Below are 19,873 nucleotides of genomic sequence, written 5' to 3' on the forward strand. Positions count from 1 at the left end.
CTTTTCCTTGATCGGACTGAATGCGCACGGGGCGACGTCCCTCTCGAAAAATCCCTCGTAAGCCTCGTATCATTTCTTTCCCCGTTTTCTGTTTTAAAGGCACGACCCAGGCATATTTAGACAGCACGTCAATGGCACATAATAAAAACGTATACCCATTATTGTCTTGTTTCAAGCTGGAGACATCGGCTAAATCTAATTGCCATTGTTCATCCATATCCGTCACTCGTGTTTGTCGTCGCTTGAATTTCCTCCGTATCGGTTTATGCAAGGTATAGGTATCTTGAGCTTTCACCCATTCTCGAATTTGAGACAGGGTAATCTTGTGTCCTAATTGACGCACTTGACGATACAACGCCTGGACTCCCCCATACCCTGTCTTGGGATCGTAATACAGTCGCTGTAAGATCTGTTCTGGTTTCATGGTAGATTTAACCATTTTCCGATCTCACGTGATGTCTTTTTACTAGCCTCCCAGATATTTTTAGGGGTCATCATTCGTCTGGGAGTTTCATAGAACGATTGGTCAAATCCCGAGATTTCTTGAAATCCGCTCTCCTCTTCCTCTAGAGGTCTAGGCGTACTGATTTTCCCTGGTTTGTCCATGGCTTTTATAACATCCCGATTGTTCACATATCCTTTGGGAGCATGAGTCTCTTTTAACGCTTGAGCAAATTCCTCTAATCCCGTGGGGGGATCACGATGTCTTAAGGGTCTTTGTCGTTGGGTTTCGCTCATTAAATCCACAATATTGGAATCGGGAACCCTGCGTCCTCTATAGCTGATTTCTCCTTCTTTATTCCAAGTCACCACTTTGGATTTCTTGAGATGATCGAGTAATAAACCTGCTTTCTTTCGACCCGGTTTATTGACGCTTTTGATAATCTGTTCCTCCAAGTCATCGGGTGCTGCGGCGGCTGAGGGTGGTGAGGCAGCACTGGCTGCACTGGTAGGGGAGGGTAGAGTCGCTGTGGTGGGATGTCGAGCTTGTTGTAAATATTGACGATAGCGATGAAGTTGATGCCCGTACAACCCCACTTTTTCTTTCTCGGTTAAATCATCTCGATGTTCAATCTCATCCAAATCACTGCGTAAACCAATAGTCGAGGTAAATTCGGGAGGTTTAGGTAATTTGCCTTTTAATTCGTTGAGCATCGCTTCCGGTACCAACACCATTTTTCGACTCATGATTTCTTACAAATCTTGCCACACACAAACGAACCCAATCCTTTTTGGTGGATGAGTATACCTCGTCGTTTTTTCACGGGTTGAGGGTGGACTAAGCGTCTTAAGATGTGTTTCTTTCGACCCAGTTGTCGCTTCTGAGTAGGAGTGAGAGGAATCACCCCTTTTAATAGATTGTACACAATCTCACAAATCTTTAAAATGCAGTCATTGGAACAATGTTTCAACACCTCTGTCTTTAATTTGGTGGAATAGTGAGGAGCCGCTAACGTCTGCAAGAGCGGTAAATGAGGTCGTAATCGACATTCACACTTCTTCGTATGAGCCATGGTAATGAAGGGTGGGGCACCTTCCCCCTCCTTTTTATACCTAGTCCAGGACAATGGCACTCGGATGTTTAGGATCAAAACGCTTGTGATGGACGGTCTCTTCGTGACGATTGCGGTTCTCTCTCGCATTGAAGACCAGAGGGCAAAATTTACATTTATATTTCTTTTGCACCTGAACCGGTGTTGAGGTGGTTAAGGGTTGAAATTTCATGCTTCCAAAGGTATGAGCAAAACTCGGTAGAGCAGTATCACTGGTTCTGGAACTTCCTATAGGCCCATGCATGGGTCGTTCCATTTTCTTTTGAGCTAATCCGGCTTTCAGATTGGCTAACGTTTTAGTGGCCTTGGGGGGAGTGGCCTTGGGAAACGGCATCTTCACAATGAGAGGGTTTTTCTTTGGAGCCCAATTGGGAAACGGATTCTTCATCCTGAGAGGTGTCTTCTTAGGGGACTTCTTAGGGGACCTCTTAGGTGTCTTCTTAGGTAAGCGAATAATGAGTTTAGGAATTCTCTGAGGCGATTTTTTAGCTTTCTTAGCCCGTGGTTTCTTGGTTTTCTTGGGTTGTCCCCCACGGGGCTTACGGCCTGTTTCCCATTTGAATAAATGACGGATAATGGTCCCTCCTAAGAATCCGGCGCCTCCTCGTTTCAAAATGGCTTTTTTACGCTCTTCTTCATTGGTCTTCTTATCGGCAATGACACCCAAGTCTTGACAATGGGATTGAATGAACCGCTGAGTGATTTTATTGCCTGGTAAGACGCCTCGCAATAAATTTCGAGCGCCCATCGCAAACCAGTTGAGTAAGGCTCTACGTCCTAATTCAATGAGATGGCTCCGTTGAACGGGATCCCGTTCCCGTTGTAAACGGCGTAACGTTTTGACTAATTTACTCTTCGCGGAAGGTCTACCCATGGTGAAGACTGTCTTTCGAATGATACACCTGTCCATGATGTGACATTATTTATACTCTCGGGGGCATGTGCACAGCCAAGTTGGTAAAGAGTTGACTTCTTAATCTTAAATCGTCCGACGTCTGAGGACTCAAGTCCACTAGTAAATACCCGTGAGGTACACGGGTGGCGTCCTCATAGGCTGGAAGTAAATGCGGCATTTGTAATTGCCGACTTAACACCCCAATCTGAGATTTATCTCGAGGATTTTTAAACAGCACAAGATAGTGAGCATTCAGACTGATGGTACGATGTTGTACTGCTCGATCAAACAGATTTTGTGTGATATAAATGACACTGGTATTTCGATGATGCGCTTTGCGCGTAAACCAGTCGACAATCGATTCGATGGCTTTACCTCCCATCATATCATCAAAAATGAGTAGATGACGCGTACTGAGATCCGCCACTATCTGCTCATCGTCTTGAGGTATATTGCGGATAAAAGTGACCTTGTCCTGTAAGGATTCGTACGCGGACTGCCATTCTCGATAACACCATACTATCTTTTCGGGAGGCGGTGCAATCCACTGCGTATTTTGTACCAGTTGCTTCACAAATTCCGTTTTACCCGATTTAGAGGGTCCAGCCACCACCATGGTAAATTCATGTTTCAACTGAAAAGGCTCAAGTGTCTCGTAGGTATACATCTTGATAAATGACACAAGTTCATGGGATCATACATATTTATTAACAAGTAAAAATACGAACCGTTTCTACAAAAGCATCTCTACAAATAGGACATGTTCTAAGTCCTGAAGCACACATAGCACAAGTACATAAATGACCACAAGGTAAAAAAGCAATTCTCAAGTCTCGTTCTAAACAAATGTGACATTTCTGGGTACACATTGGATTCCCTGCCGCGTCTAAGGGTAAGTCTCCCCAATCGCAATCACTGTCTTTAGCGCGGGCATAGGCATTGAAGGCTTGTCGTACCCATTTGACACTTTTATTGCACAACACGTAAGCACAATGAGGGCTCCAATAGGCATGTTCTATCCAAGGATCGTCCCCGGGTTCCCAATGTTTGAGAGATAATGTGCAATGAAAACAACGCACATGATCATCCATTCCTTTGTAAAAGAATCCGGCTTCTGCAATGTTAGGTAATAAGTTCAACAGAATATCGGGGGCTGTATGAAATGACGCTAGACGAGCCGATAATTCACCATAGGAAGGCACTGAAGGATTCTGTAGTGATCCGTATTTACTCATTTTGCAGACTGATGTTTTTCTCAAGACGCGTTTCCTTTTTAATACCCGTAAGGCAGCGTGTCATAGTTATGAATACGTTGACGTTTATCATACACCATGCGGTATTTCTTCACCAGAGGAATGGTTCACACATCATGTTGGCGGGTTCGTTGAATAAAGTGCGGATAGCGGACATGGACTTCTTCTTCTTCTCCTTTTAACATTTTTTCCAACGTATCGAGAGACACGACTCTAGAGGCACGATAATTGAGTGTCAATCCTTTGACTTTGCAGACAGATTTTCCCCCCTGGGTCTCGTATGCATAATTTTTGGGCCCGCCCGACATGTACTTGATGATACGATCTCCACCCAATTCATCGGTCCACCCGCCTAAACTGTTGATAATGGTCGGATTGAACTGGGTCTCGTCGTGCTGATAGATGATACTATCCGTGTCAAAGTATAAGACACGCTCTCCCAAAGGCTGTAACGTCTCGTACAAATGTAAACGAGCATGAGCTGTTGTAAAACACGCCAGCACCACGTTTCCAAAGGGGCAGTCTTCTAAAAATTCTTCTTTCTCCTGATAATTGATCAGCATCATATCACATTCGGGGCGTTCACGATTTTCTAAGAGTTCGATGCCTTTGACTTCTAAAGTGGCATCTTGTAATTTCTGTTGTAATTCTTCTTCTTCCGTGAGATACAGGGATTTGGGTAATTGTAATCGTTGAGCAAATTTTCCCCACAAGCAATTTAAAAAGAGTTTGGCAATGGTTCTTCGGACCGGATTTTTCTGGATGTCTGCCGGGTTCATGGCAATGCCTTCTCGTTGCTGAATTTCCTCAATGTAATGTTGCTGCTGTTGGGCTGTTTGACAATCCTCGGGGAATCCGGAAGCTTCTTGTTTAATTTTCAAAAAGGTGTTGATATACGCTCGAAATAAGTGGTCACTGGTTTTCTCAAAATGCCAAACTTCGTAAATGCGGTCGAGACGATAGCCTAGATCTAATGCTTTGTGAAGTTCGGTGGTCACCCAGGTGCCAGTGAGACTGCGTTCAGAATCGGTGTGCTGGCACCGCTCGTCGGGTCCTAAGTTGCGCTGTTCCGCACAGGTGCGGCATAAGGGAAAGAGTAATTTACCTCCGGTCTTGTAAGGTAATACGGGGTGATACAGCTCTCGGGGTGGGAGGACACGACAACGAATGAGCCCGAAATAGTCTCTGACATCGGTGAAATGGCTGGTGATGACTTGGGGATGTTGGACGGGAAATGGCTTGTATTTCAACACGTACGGGTACAGGGAACAGACATCCACGTATCGCATGTCACCCTCCTCACAATACAGTCGTGTAGCATTGGTCCGGCCTCCGTACAAAGCGTCACGGGGATTCAAAGGATCTTGTATATCGACTCCTTGTAAAAATTCCTGTAAGTCGGGATTGGTCTGGGTCTGACGATCAAACTCGTGTTCCCATATGCTCACGACTGTATAGCCTTGGTCTTCTAAAGCACTGGCTCGTTTTAAGGTGTCCAGGTAGAGGTCTTGATACGTATGCTGAACACGATGAGGATGCATGTCAGTCAACAGATTCGGGAAACAGGTGGGACAGCCGTGCCAGTAACAGCCATAGAATTCGTACACGATACGAGATTCCTCATCATAACCATCTACTGTATAGGGTCCAAGCGTGACTTCGCCCCCATTTCTAGCATGTCGTATGCAGTGATGTTGATGTTCTAGCCAGGCGAGCCATCGACAAGCTTTAGCTGAATATCGTCGTGCTGGCCGGTAGCCCATATTAGGAATGATGGCGATGGTATTTTCAACCATGAATCCTCGTCGGTAGGCTAAATTAGCCGTGCTGGCAAACGTGATGGATTCTTGAAAGGGGTCTACTTCCACCAGATCAAACAGGGTGGACTTGAAATGGGCACAACACCGGCGTAAAATATCCACGTCCGAGATGCAGTAAGCTAAGAATTCTTTCTGGAAATCAAAGACTTTGCCCTCTTGTTGATGGTACCAAGTATAGAAGGCTTCACGATTGGCGGTGGACATATCGTCAGGATTGTAGAAATGAGCGGCCGGGTAAGGACCCACATACTGCTGGTTCTCTGTCGTGTTGAAAAAGTGCGGGAAATATCCTTTTTTCAATTCCGTTAATCCGAAAGCAGAGGGCATCTTGGCAAGAGCAAAGGGTAGAAAGTTGTAAGAATCGATGAATCTCAACCCTAAGACTTGCATGGATAAGATTTTACTACCGTTCAGGATGACGGTGGGTTTGATACACGCCGTGTGAACCAGGTAATTCAAAATAAACTGCCCATCGTATCCTTTGAAATTGTGGGCAATGATGGTGGCTTCATCGTGTTTGAGTTCCACATAACCTTGCTCATCGGTCTCGCTCTGTAAGAGCCATTCCATAAACTGTTTTAACGTGTCGGGTCCTTGAAATAGGAAGTGGCGTTGTGATCCGAATCCTTCACAATGAGAACAGGGCTTGTCGATATCCACACTGTCGCAATGTTGACACACACGTTCTGCCACGCATAAATTGGGGATGTGAATACCGTTTTCCTGACTGCATTCGAAATCGTAATAAATGTATATTTTCAACTCCTCTTCTTCTTTTTCTTTCTTAGGTTTGGGTTTCGTCTGTACAAAGCAGTGATGAGGCATGGTGACGACTTTGTGACAGATGCGACATTCGGTTTGACCCCCACACGCGTGGCGTTTTAATAATTGCTTGGACATCCATTTCTGACACTGGTTACAGCGCCCCATTAAACTGCAGACCGTGGTCGTTGTATTACTGCTGTAAGGTTTCAAGTGGGTCTGGTAACAAGCTGCATTTCTGAAAAATCCCTTACAATGAGGGCAATTCGTCTGAGTCCCGTCCGGGATACAGGGGGTATCGGCTAAACAAAATGAGCATCGATGAGGACAGACGGTCCGATGTTCTTCAATGTGACTGTAGCCAACATCGCAATAATCGCAATAGTATTTGTTTTCCGTCACTCCAGGCATAGACACAATGGCATCGTAATGCTCGTTATCCAGCAGGATATTCAAACAAGTCCCGTTTCCCGGTCCTTTGTAAATAGGTTCCAGTCGTAAACGAGCTGTATTCGTTTTGAATTGAAATATTTTCAATCGATACTGCGGGGCGAGCGCGTGTTGTAATTGCTCCCATTCACGCGGCCCACACGGCTGTTTCATAACACACCCAGCTTGTTCCATCAAGGCTATCGCTTCTCGTTTCTGATCGAGAGAATCTTTATCCCCTTTTCTCATGCGTAACCATCTCGTTTCCCATGCCGGGTCGTTTGATTTCTGGCTGTGTAGACGTGCTACCACAATAGCCCGGGACAAGCAGAGAGAATCCTCAGGATTTTGAATGCGAACGATCGCTCTCTTAGAGGTTTTGAATTTCTCCTTATCCACGTGTAGATGTTTTTTCTTAGTGCACCCGCTGCCTTGTGGATATTTGACATGGAAAAAATCCATCTGCACTGCCCCGTCGGTGATTAGGAATTCCTTTTTAGATTGCTGCACGGCTTCTATTTTGTTCAGAATTTTGTCCTCGTTGAGCTGATTGGACTGCGTAAATTCGTACCAAATAGCTGAATCCAGAGACGGGTGCCGAATATTTAAACGTAGATAATCATTGGGATTGCACTGCATTTCCTGTTTCACATTTTTTAACATATCCCGGAAGAGGCGACGAATGAAGGCTGTATTTTCTTTCTCTGGAATAGGCTTGAAGGCAACATTGTAGACATTTTCCTTGACTTTAAATTTCCGTGATTGACGTCCTCGTTCCAGTTGAATTTTGTAATAATCCGAAATGAGTTTCTTTTTCCCTCCTCCCCGCTGTAAATACTGTAATCGCCGTTGATTCTCTCTGCGGAGTTGTAATTCACGCTGCCGTTGTCTGTTCAGCTGATCATTCAAAAATCTCAAGCGCTGTTCAATATAACTCCGTGGAAGTCCACTAGGTAACTTGTCTGACATGATGTCGAAAGTGACACCCAATGCACCGCGCGCCGCTTTATATATTACCTATAGACAGCGCTGGGTAAAACTAGGTACCATGCCAGCTCTGGGGATTGTACCATTGTTCTTTAATAAACATGTCAACTTAAAACCTTGTGTTATTCTTTAGATTTAATACACAGGAATACATAGGATTTCACAGGATTTCACTGGATTTTATACCGATTTTCAGAAAAATAGCTCCAGGTTCCTTTTCCAGGAACTCAAAGCGAAAGTACCGCATCATAGAGCTAAAATTAGACCAGCGGCAATAGGCCAGCCTATTCACCGGACACCCGGCCTACAACCCCTGCTGGGGTCCGCCAGTTGACCCCGTCCTAGATATTGAACCACTCCGTTGACCCCGACACCGCTTGACCAATCAAAAGACGCCCTTGCTTGACCTCATTTGCATAAAAAGTGCACTCAGTTGAACCCCCTATCGGGAGGGTTTATACTACTTACACCTACCCCTGACTAGGTGTAAATATGCTTACAGGAGAATTTTGGCATATATACAAGTGCGTTTATATAACGAAATATGCTTACATATATGCAAATTACATACGTCTGTGTAAAGCTCACTGTATAAACAGGGATTAAGATTGGTAGTGGTTGTTCCTTCACCAAGCGTGGTCTTTCGTAGGCTTCATGTCACGATAAGCGTTGGCAAGATAAAGAATCCTCACTACCACGGCACTAAGCGCCATCTATACCCGCCATAGGTCAAATATTTGTAGCAGTTCACTTAAAGCTGCGTGGTATTATTGTCTCTTCATGAGTGAAACAGATGAGGCGTAAAAAAGCAATATTGAACAAGAAAATCAGTAAAACTTATGGATACTCCAAGTATTCAAACTATATAGATCTAACAAATGACGAATTACTCGCACAATGATCAATGAATGTTGAAAGGAAGTTTTTTTTTCATATGCAAGGTATATGTTGAGTTGACCTTTATAAGATGACCTTTGTCTGAAAGCCATTTCCCATTACTTTAAAATTCCTTTCAGGTATATATTCTGAGTAACCTTGACCTTTCCAAAATCACCTTGTGAGGTCTTGATCCAAAAGATCAATAATTGTAATGGAGTTTTTTTTTTCAAATAAGGTACATGTACATATGTTCTGAGTGTCATTGACTTTTACAAAATGACCTTCAGTGACTTTTGTCTGAAATCCATTTGACCGTTACTTATTTAAGAGATATGTTGAAAAGTGTTGAAGTAAGGAACTGTTTCTTTAAATAAGGTATATGTTGAGTGATCTTGACCTTTCCAAAATGAATTTGGTGCAAAAGTCACAGTCCCAAGGAATGTAATCAATTTCTGATGAAAGGTGTAATATGAGCTCGGACGGATAGACACGGCTATATGCTCTCTCGAACAATTTTTTTTTTTTGGGGGGGGGTATAAAAATAACACGTGATCTGACAGTCAGACACCAACTTTTAATGTACTGTATTTTTATTTTAACAGCTGTCACTAAAAGAACGTTGTTTCCATGTACATATTTGATTACCTTGAAATTCCCTTTGCAATGCATATTCAATATTATACATATAACATAATTATATATGCTACAATGTATAGTCTGTCCACGAAATCACGACAGGTACGCTTTTATTGTGCCCTTTATTTTCTGTCTACATAGAGGACACTTTTTAATGCCTTTGGAGCAGCTGGAACACGAGACAATATGGCCGCACGGCATGAAGACGATGTTGACTCCCGCTACCATACATATTTTACACAGAGTCAAATCTTGAAGTTTCTGAGCCTCTCGCTGAATTGAGCAATATTCTAAAATTGATATATCAAATAGTTATTTATTCTAGAGATAAATACAATGCAATGTAATAACATGCAATGATACATGTATATGTACATACGTACTTTTGAATTTAAAACTTTTGAATTCAAAGAACGATTGTTGTTTACTATTAATATTTAATGATACTTGGATAAAATTTGAAATAATGATATAGACGCAACAAAGCATAAGGTGACAATCCATGTTTAACTGTACCTGACGTATCACGCTTTTCTGTCTGTAATGTAGATACCGGATTTGAAGTTTCCTGGTCGTCTGTTGGAGACGGCTCGGTAAGAGAGACAGATGTGTGGTGCTGTATCTGTTGTAAATTTTGTGCCGTCTTTCTGTCTTCACTGTCTCTTAATACTGCCAGACTCTGGTTTTTCTCTGTGACTCTTTCACTTTTAGGAACACTTCTTTGGGATAAAGAACGACCTGAATCAATTTCATTTCTGTGCGAGAGTCTTCCTTGTTCTCGTTTTTTCGACTCCATCGTGTTTGTAAGGATGTCACCAGTGCCATCATCTTGGTGAGCGGCCACTGCGTTCGATGATATCTCTGTGAACGAGTCAAGTTCTTCGTTATTCAGTATGACGTTAACAATATCCAATGACGAGGGCTCTAGCTTGTGAGACGATATCTTCCAAATTTCTATCGCAGACTTAACTATCTCTACCGAATATCCCATCTCCAACACAGCCAAGGCGCCAGCAGAAGACATCAATTCTTCAGTTGTTGGCAAGGCGCTAGCAGAAGACATCAATTCTTCAGTTGTTGGTAAGGTATGATTTTTCTGTTCAGGGATAATCAATTTTTTACCCTTTTCATATGGAGGGTTTTCAGATGCCGCAGTCGTTTTAAAGGTCTGGAAGTAAATAGAGCACATTAACACTTTTGATTACTTTTTTGGATTTTATAAATATAAATACATGTGGTATGGATTCTCAAAGAACCACTTCAGTGTATGTTCTCATCAGGGCTTTCAATAAAATTTATGAAATAAATGACGTAGGTAGCTTTCTTCTTCGACATTTTATTTGAAGAAACATTTTGCATACACATTGTTCTAGTGAACACACCGGGTCAGTTTCTTCTTTGTTATCCATCTTCCTGTGGGGTTTGTTCCGGAGGAACTCGCAGTCCGGGAACCATTTCTCGTGCTCCTCCCACGCATCTTCTCCCTCCTGCCACCCACCCAGCGTCCCCCCACAGCAAAAACATCTTACATGGTCATTATAACCTGTAAATATTCACATGATTTATTTTTGAAAAAATAGTATATACATTGTATACATAACAAACGAAATATATGTATTAAAACATGTCTATAAGGTGCTCAGGTTACATAACATTCGTCATCCGCAAACTACTAAAAGGAGGGATAAAATGTATGTATATACGTATCGTCGATTGTTTGATTGATTTGCTGTTTTCCGCCACACTCAACCATTTTTCTGTTATCTGGTGGCGCCCAGTTTTTATTGGTGGAAGAGAGAAACCAGATAAAATGTACCTGGGAAGAGACCATCGACCTTCCGAAAGTAAACTGGGAAACTTTCTCACTTACCGGCGCGAGCGGGATTCGAACCCGCGCCGAGCATAGGTGAGAGTCCATGTGATTTGGAGCGCGATGTTCTAACCACTCGGCCACAGAGGAATTCATCGAGCATAATGGCTAACTACCTTAGGAAACGTTAATGAAAATATGAATGTCAACAATGTTTGTATAATCCTTCTTAAATGAACTTAATAAAGGATTAAATGAAAACAGAGTTATTGCCCTTGGATTCGATATTTTGAAATACATTTTACTTATTGATTATCTATTATATATGACTCAGACTTTTTAAATATTTTATGTTTAACAAGATTTATTTTTACAATAACCATCGAAAAAGACTCCAACAATTCTATATTTAGAAATGAGTACCACGGGTCTTTCGGATATGACCTCAAAAACGGAAGTCCCGTATCGCGGCAGGCGTTGGCACGATGAAGAACCCTGAGCGCTAAGCATAGGTCCAAATTTGTGGTACTTCACCTACAGCTAGTGACGTCTCAATATGAGTGAAAAATTTTCGATGTGACGTAAAATCAATTAATCAATGAAACAACGAAATTTATGGTAATATCACACAAAGATCTATTGATTTTGCAAAATCTTATGATGTCACAGGAGGGCGGAACTACTTTAAGTAGGCTAGAAATTTGGATCATCCATATCAGTGAAAAGGGCCGGAATTAAAGTGTTCCCTGAAATCTATAAAAGTCGTCTGTAGGAAATTCCCACATATCTTTGATTATGTCATCTCTTTTAATGTCTATAATTGCAATGCAAACTGTTTCCAAGTTTTCCAAGAAACTGACTACTTTCAAGTTGTTAAACACAACAGACAATGTCGATAGTGATTCGGTGTTTCAAGGCTTATTTGGAGGGCAACATAACCCACACCACAGCAATAATCAGATGTTACATCAAGAAAATCTAATAAAAGATGTCCAAGTGGGGTAAAAACGAACAGAATATCAGAAAAACTAGCGCAGATTAACTTGCGGAAGACAGAGTTTGAATACATGTACATTGGGATTGATGAGATTGATCGATGTTCGTAATCTCCACTTTTCATGCAACACAAGTGAGAATGGGGAATAAATTACTGACTACAATAAACACTGTTGAAAATATCAGAACATAAGTATGTCCTATAATCGAAAAACAACTCTAAGGGATTATTTAAAGGAATGATTATGTTAGACCTACAAAAAGCCTTTGATACGGTGGACCATGAAATTTTATGTAATAAATTAGACATTATGGGAATAGACAACCAATGGTTTAAATCGTATTTAACCGCGGCAGGTCTCAGGTGGTAGGATGTGGAGTTGTTCTTTCAAATACAGAGGTTATTACTTATGGTGTACCTCAAGGGAGCATAATGGGTCCTTTACTGTTTTTAAGTTACGTAAACGATATGTGTATCAGTATAGATGCAGATTGTAAGCTTATCCTATATACAGATGACAGTGCCATCCTGTATTCACACAGAGACCCAAATGTGATCTCTGATAAGCTTGGTAAAGTGTTCGAGAGATGTTCCGAGTGGCTTATAGATAACAAGTTATCTCTCCATCTTGGAAAAACGGAGTCTATTCTTTTTGGCCCTAGTCGCAAACTAATAAAATGAAGGTCAGTTTGAGGTTAAATGTCACGGTCATGGTATTAAGTCTAGTGAGTACATCCAATATCTGGGAATAACAATTGACAAATTTTTAAAATGTCATCTCATAGTGGATAAGATTGTGTCCAAGGTCAACTCCAGACTTAAGTTTCTTTATAGAAATGGAAAGTGGTTGAATAAAAGGTCAAGGTTAGCATTAGGTTCCGCACTTATTCCGTGCTACTTTGACTATTGCTCTTCTGCATGGTATGAAAGCTTATCTAAATCCTTGAAGAAAAAGCTACATCTTAAATCTGAACCCCAGAACTAGTGTAAATTGTGATATTTTTGATTCAATAAACACACTCTGTGTAGCAGATCGTATTAAATAATTACAACTCAACCATGTCTTTAACATCAACCATGGTCTTGCACCAAATTATTTACATGAGAAATTTGACAGAAATGATAATGCTACGAGGGGAGCCTCCAAATCTAATGATCGTGTTCCTAGGGTTAGGGCCTACAATAGTTCAAATTCTTATTATCATGTCATTTTAACCTGGAATTCTCTTCCTTTAGAAGTAAAAATATAGCTAATAGAGCTAGTTTTAAATCTGCTGTCAAGTTGCATCTTGCAGAAGAAGCCTGTAGGAGAGGAGAAAGTATTTATATATAATGTTTTTCTTAATGGTAAAGTGTATAACGATACATTTTTAAAATATTGTATCAATATAAAATCAAACAATGTACATAATTTTACTTAATTTGGGCTAGGAAAATCATCTAATGTTCAATCTTATTTTTGTCTATGCTGTCTTAGTCATACATAATCTATAATCAAATTATGACATTTTAGGACCCCATTGCAAATAAATTGCTTTCATGTGTTATCCTAGGCAAAGATTGATTTAAAGTATATAATTTATATTGTCTATGATAAGACCTGGTACTGTGATAAGCATGTATTTTGATAATGATGTTGTCAGTAGCTGTAGCTGTGTTAATATATGGAGTGCTATTGCGTACATATGATAGCAATGTGCCAAAAATTCATTTGTGATCCCTAATTGACATTATCAAAGGGAAAGGCAACCCAATTTTGTTTTGTACATAATAAATGATAGGATTAATTATATTATACTGATTTGTCATATTATTCTGTTGATACATTGCCTAGATAAGCCTCAGTACTAATTTTAAAACGTTAAAAATTGAAATTCCCGCCATCTATAGAGGCTGCTATGAAGCGGAACTCTTTTGTATTCAAGACCACAAAAATCAATAATTCTGACGTCATACCGTCTATTCCGGTTTGATGAGTTTCTAAGATCATCGAAGATGTGCATGTGGTAGATTTTAAGAATACATTGTAAATAGGTGAACACCTTCTTGTCAAGCAGTCAATTACACTAATGCGCAGGGGAGATGTGAAAAAAGTTTTTTTCCCGAAATTCCTAACCCAACAAGGTTTAAATATTTGAAAAGAAAATACGATTCATCAATTGCGTAATGACAAGTTGAGGTTTGAGACAGGTACATGCATGAAGAAACGAGTACCATCTGCCTGGTCTGCGACTCGACTCAACGTCGTCTTTTCTTAAATTCCTCTTGCGAAAGAACGGGCTCACAAACTTAACGGGTAATTTGAAATATAAGATAGATTAATATTGAATTAATTGTTAAGCAAGGATTTTTGTAGTTAAAGACTGTAATTTACGATATCAGTAAGTGATACTTTATTCATAAAGGCAACAATGTGGTAAGGGTTGCCTTTCCCTGTAATGCATTTTACAATGTACCATAAATCTGGATATTTTTGCGTCGATTTACTTTTGCGAATATGAGTAAAAAGCATATGTTTATTATTTTTGCGAATTTATGCAGGAACATATATATACCAATCCATAGAGTTATTTTTGAGAAAAACATTTTTGCGAATCCAACTGACTCGCCAAAACGCTAAAAATTAATCGACAGCAAAAATAACCAGATTTACGGTATTTGATTATGATTTGTAATTTATCTAATGCTTTGCCTGAATAAACATAATAATAATAAAGATTTTAAGTGACAATAGGTATTCTATAAACATGGGTAGATTTCTGTCAACTTCTGAGTAACTTATAGGTAATGTAAAAAAAAAAAATCTTCCCGTTGGGAGGGTTTGAGCCCGCCGCACTCTCGAATCTGACGAGATTTGCTTATCTTTTAAAAATATTATTTCTGGAACACAACAGAATTATCTTTATAAGACACTAATAAAACATCATAGGTGTGGGAAACGACATCAATAATGGATAGTGCGTCCCTTTTTGTAAACCTTTCAATCGTTTGTAAACAATTGAGGTCAAGATTGAGAACACGTTTAGGAGATTATGCGACTTTTTTTTTATACCCGTGTTATTCTTTGTATTCATAATAGACATATGAAATTCTAAAATCCTTTTATTAGCCTTTGTTTAACAAGCCCCCCTCCCCCCTCTCTTCCCGGGGGGGGGGGGGGGGGGGGGGGGGGGGGGGGGGGAGTGTCTGGCACGCCGGATCAAAGTTTCCGATGACTGGTTGTGTTGGTAATTTAAATTGTTATAAAGACCATGAAATTTACAAAAGAAGTACATGTAATATCAACATATAAAATTTATCAATAGCCTGTCTCCCTTAAAAATCTGACCCAATCTAACTAAGATTAAATCGTTTGATCCGCTCATCTACTATCGCCATGTGTATCAAAGGATCTAACCATACACAGAACAAGCTCTTGCGTATCGAATCAACACCATATGCAGGTGATAATGGAATATTGCTACATATATAGAAAGTTGACGATGGAGAGGCTTCAATCATCCTGTTTGTCATCAAGTTGAGTTGTTATGCCGTTAATCCATACTATTATCAATTATATTTCAGTTACGCATGCTAGTATACAATGATAGGCATTCACTTTGTTTATACACTGAGCCGGAAATCCCGGAGTCTATTTTTATCTATCGGAAGGACTTGTAATTAAGCCATGCATGGCCGAGTTAAATTCTTTTCCCTATCATTACCAAAAACTATTAAAAATAAAATAACATTTAAGATGCAATGTTTTATCATAAAGTCTTTTCGTTGTTTGAATTGAAAAATGGCATCTTTATAGAACTTTATCTTTACAAAATTATTAATACAGACTATATATACTTTAAGGTTAGTGGGCAATGGTTAAGGGTTTGTTTGTTTGTTTGTTAGTGTGGGTTTATCAAATCTAGGTATATATGCATTTATTTGATGAAATGTTGAAATACACGTGTAGTAATAATGAATTGTATTTACGGTATACACACAATACTTTTAAAAATATACAAAGATTTTTAATCATAATATTCAAATTTCTGATATTTCATATACCGAAATACCATCCACACTGTCATTTTTATTCATAAAAAACAACCTTTTCCCGTACATATAAGATGAATATAGTTGATTACAAACATTATATTAGGTACCGCAACACGTGAAATTGTATCTACTGTCGTTAGAGTAAATAATATAAAAAGCCTTCGATTAACCAAGGGAAATACATATAAAAGCAAGGGGTTTCTAGAAAATTTTTGATTGGACCCCTTTCTCACTTTAAAGTGTTATATGGAAACACAATTGCCATTTCTATCATATATGAAAAAACAAAATTATTCATTTATGATATCCATATACAGTTTTGTATACCTGAGAAGAAAAATCCCGCATGTGCAGCGCTTACAGCAGATTCGGCGAGAATCCTGGGCGCTCCCTGGAAACTTGTAGTTCTCGCCTCAGTAATTCTGTACGAAGGATACTTAACATTCTTAATGAATGCGGTAGTTGCATATTCTTTACTGGAATCGCCAGGATTAGATTGGTCCTTTTGCCATTGATTAGGTTTTGAGACATTCTCTACACTGTCATTTTCAGTTTTCCTGCCACCCACTGTAAATACACAATTCTGTGCCGTAGATGTGTGTTGTTTGGTCAAGTCCTCGATGTCTGTCCAGGTACAGTAAATGTTGCTGCATCCTGTACATTTCAATGCATCATCGTACCCTAAATAAATGTATCCTAATCTCACTAAATCACAAATAAACACATTGTGGTTGTTTGCATAATTTGAAAATGTTGCAAGTCTGCGCAGTTTCTTGTCTTCCAGTTCCATACCTCGTATGTACAATGTTCGTTATCATTTTAACGTCTATATTTAGAAATGGGGTTTCCAGTTGCTAGATATATGAAAGCTAACATGAATACGCCGGTTTCGAGATACGTCCGAGTTACCTCCCTTTGGAGAACTCTCGTACATAGTAAGGCGCGAAAGAATTTGTTTACTCGAGGGAGTAGGACAGATATTCATCACAGCGTAAGTAAATGTACTCAGTAAGTTTCTCATACGCTGTTTGATAACCCGAATTCGACTGATACACAAACTAAGTAAGTAATAAGTATTTAGGGAGTAATTAAATACATATAATTCTTATTCTATCACGTTATTTCGCTGGTCATAAGTAATATGTTGTACGGCGTGACCGTGTTTGAGGGCGAAGCAAAAAAGTTTTGACATTAGTATCAATATCCAAAACAGGACAAAAACAACCCGAAGTTAGCACGCGGACAGAGCTGTATCAAAGCATCCTAATTTTTGGACATTTGATCCACCTATATATTAAACGCGGGAAATATAACGCAATTGATGTAAACAGTATATTGTGACGTCATATTCAGCGTCGTTATTTAGCAAATTACAAACAAAGCGTTTGAACCACAACAAAAAACATGGCGTTAATGGTGGAGTGATTATATATGATTAAGAAAATAAGATTTACATGCTTTTACGGATTTTATGTATAACATCTCAGAACGACGTGAACTAGGGTAGACGAGATTCAAAATGGAGGAATACATGTCCACGCACTAATATTCGAATCGACGCCATTGGTACCAAACTTTTCAAGTTCCATAGGTATGGTTTAATTTTTCATTATTTTCCTATATTTTCCTTTTAAACATGTATATACGTGTTACTTATAGGGAGAGCTCCGCTCTCACGGCCCTTCGGGCTGTGAGAGGGCTTCGCCCTCTACTATATCCAAGATATTTCTTGCAAATATGACATTATTTGTATGTTTCCTCTTCGGTAAAACATTTCTTTCGATAGTATTTAGTATTTCCCACATTTACATATTTAAAGAGAAGCCGCTTTTAATACATTTCATCGTCTTCCTCGTTGGCTGCATATCCACTCTGTCCCACTTAGGCATTCAAAGTTCCACTAAACGCACATCCTATACAGAAGAGTTCGTATCTCGAAACTGGCGTATTCACTGATATACTAAAATTCTCATTGTCCAGGGACGGATCCAGAAATTGCGGTTACAAGGGACGTCACTTTATGAGGCAGTGGGTCTAGGGCGAAGACCTGGTGGGGGTCCAGGGGGTAAAACCCTCGGAAGCTCCTGGATTTTACAGATTTTATGGGGCTCGAAATATTTCTCCTATTTAGTCGTTTGTACTATTTTCTATCATTTTAATAAGGTGAAATTAATAAAATGACACAAATATTAAGGGGTTTTTTTTGGAAAAAAAGATTTTGTCATTTATTTCTCCTGGAGTGGAAGAAATTATTGTTTCTTTTATCGTTTAGTACATTTTCCAAAACAATATACCGCGATTTACCTTAAATTTGAAAATTTTAGGGGGTGGGGGGTGGGGGCGCCGGCTGCGCCTCCCTCAAATTCCGCCACTGTGGTCCGTCATATTTCCCTATTTATCTACCCTATTACATTGAGTATTCTGTTGTTACATGTATCTGGATTGGCATGTTTTACATGCATAAGGGGTGAATTGTGGTACGCTTCACTTCACGTCAGTGTTTTCGATTTATACATATCCGTGACAGTAAATTCGACAGATCCGATATAGGAACAAGTTGTCCTTTTAAAAAGGAATGCAATACGTGGACCACAGGCATATAGTTCTACGAAAAATATAATACTCTAGGTTAAAGTAAAATGTGTTTTTAAATAGATTTGTTTTAATCTGAAAACATGCAAATATTTCATTTTAAGTCGTATCAATAGAGCTATAATGCTATATAAATTCATGAAATATTTGAAGCTTTGAACTTTAACCCCATAATTAAGAGTCATCCTTGATTTTGATTACCACCTTAAAGTTCAATTCAACAGAAAACGCAATCTGGTCTAAATAACGTATCTAATCCGATGATATAAATCTGACAACAAAATATTGATGTTCACAAGTTTGAATGTCGTTTTTCATTCCACAATCTCTATGCATTCTTCACAAATGATTCCCATTTTGAAATATGAACAATAATACATCACATGCCCTTCCTTTGTTGAGCGATTTTGAGGTGACTTTGTTGTCTACCTGTGTTAGGTCGTATTCACGAATATATAAAGTTCACAACTTCAAGCTCCGGTGCAATCGGATCATCCGTTCTGTCTTTTCCGTTAAGTCGAGAAGTTTTTCTTCACTTGTCAGAAAAGACCGAACGATGCTTCGATTCGAAGCGTTACCCCTGTGGAATGAGAATACCAAACCCCCACATGCGTAACCCAGACGCAGTTTACCCAAGATTGAGCGGAGGTATAAATGTCTAGGTGTTGCCATCTTTGCAAGCTAAAGTGTCCATGCAATTTCCTTACTCTCGATGAGAGTAAGCGAATTCGGACACTTGGCTTGCGAAGATGAGGTGTTGCGTGATTGGCTAATATCAAGAGTGAAATTATTTGGAATTGAAAGAAATATTATAGAGGTTTAAATTAATTGTCAGGATGAAAAAATATCGCACAAAATAGAGAAATGACTGAGGAAATTACCATGGTAGGAGTGTGCTTAAAATGAAGTGTGTAATTTACTGCAGATTTGCGAAAATGTTTAATGGCGTTTCTAAAATAAACCTACCCTGTACCCTTTCTTCGTTGTCGGTGTGTGTCGAAAGCATGAAGAATAATTCAAATTTTGGAATTTCGAAGTGTAATTTATTTCTGATGTCAAACTATCCAATCGGAACTACAAATTCAATCGTTCCTCGGAACACAGCACCCATTATGATCAAAAGAGACTTGTAAACCACTACAAGCTTCACTTACCCTATATAATGAAGAGGTAAACATGAAAGGAAATTTAAAACACACTCTTGCCCCTTTCTTGATCGCCTATA

General features: G+C 39.6%; 1 protein-coding gene across 1 annotated transcript; it reads right to left on the reverse strand.

Annotated features, from left to right (window-relative positions):
• Window positions 1-9,132: 9,132 nt before the first annotated feature.
• On the reverse strand, window positions 9,133-16,886 carry LOC125672589 (baculoviral IAP repeat-containing protein 2-like). Its single transcript, XM_048908783.2, has 4 exons — window positions 16,384-16,886; window positions 10,597-10,757; window positions 9,731-10,382; window positions 9,133-9,504 (listed from the first exon to the last, which is right to left on the reverse strand). The coding sequence occupies exons 1-4, from the start codon at window positions 16,844-16,846 to the stop codon at window positions 9,308-9,310; spliced, it is 1,473 nt and encodes a 490-aa protein (XP_048764740.2). The 5' UTR covers window positions 16,847-16,886; the 3' UTR covers window positions 9,133-9,307.
• Between the last annotated feature and the right edge of the window lie 2,987 nt (window positions 16,887-19,873).

Source organism: Ostrea edulis, chromosome 3 (genome assembly GCF_947568905.1).
Source record: "Ostrea edulis chromosome 3, xbOstEdul1.1, whole genome shotgun sequence".
NCBI lineage: Eukaryota > Metazoa > Mollusca > Bivalvia > Ostreida > Ostreidae > Ostrea > Ostrea edulis.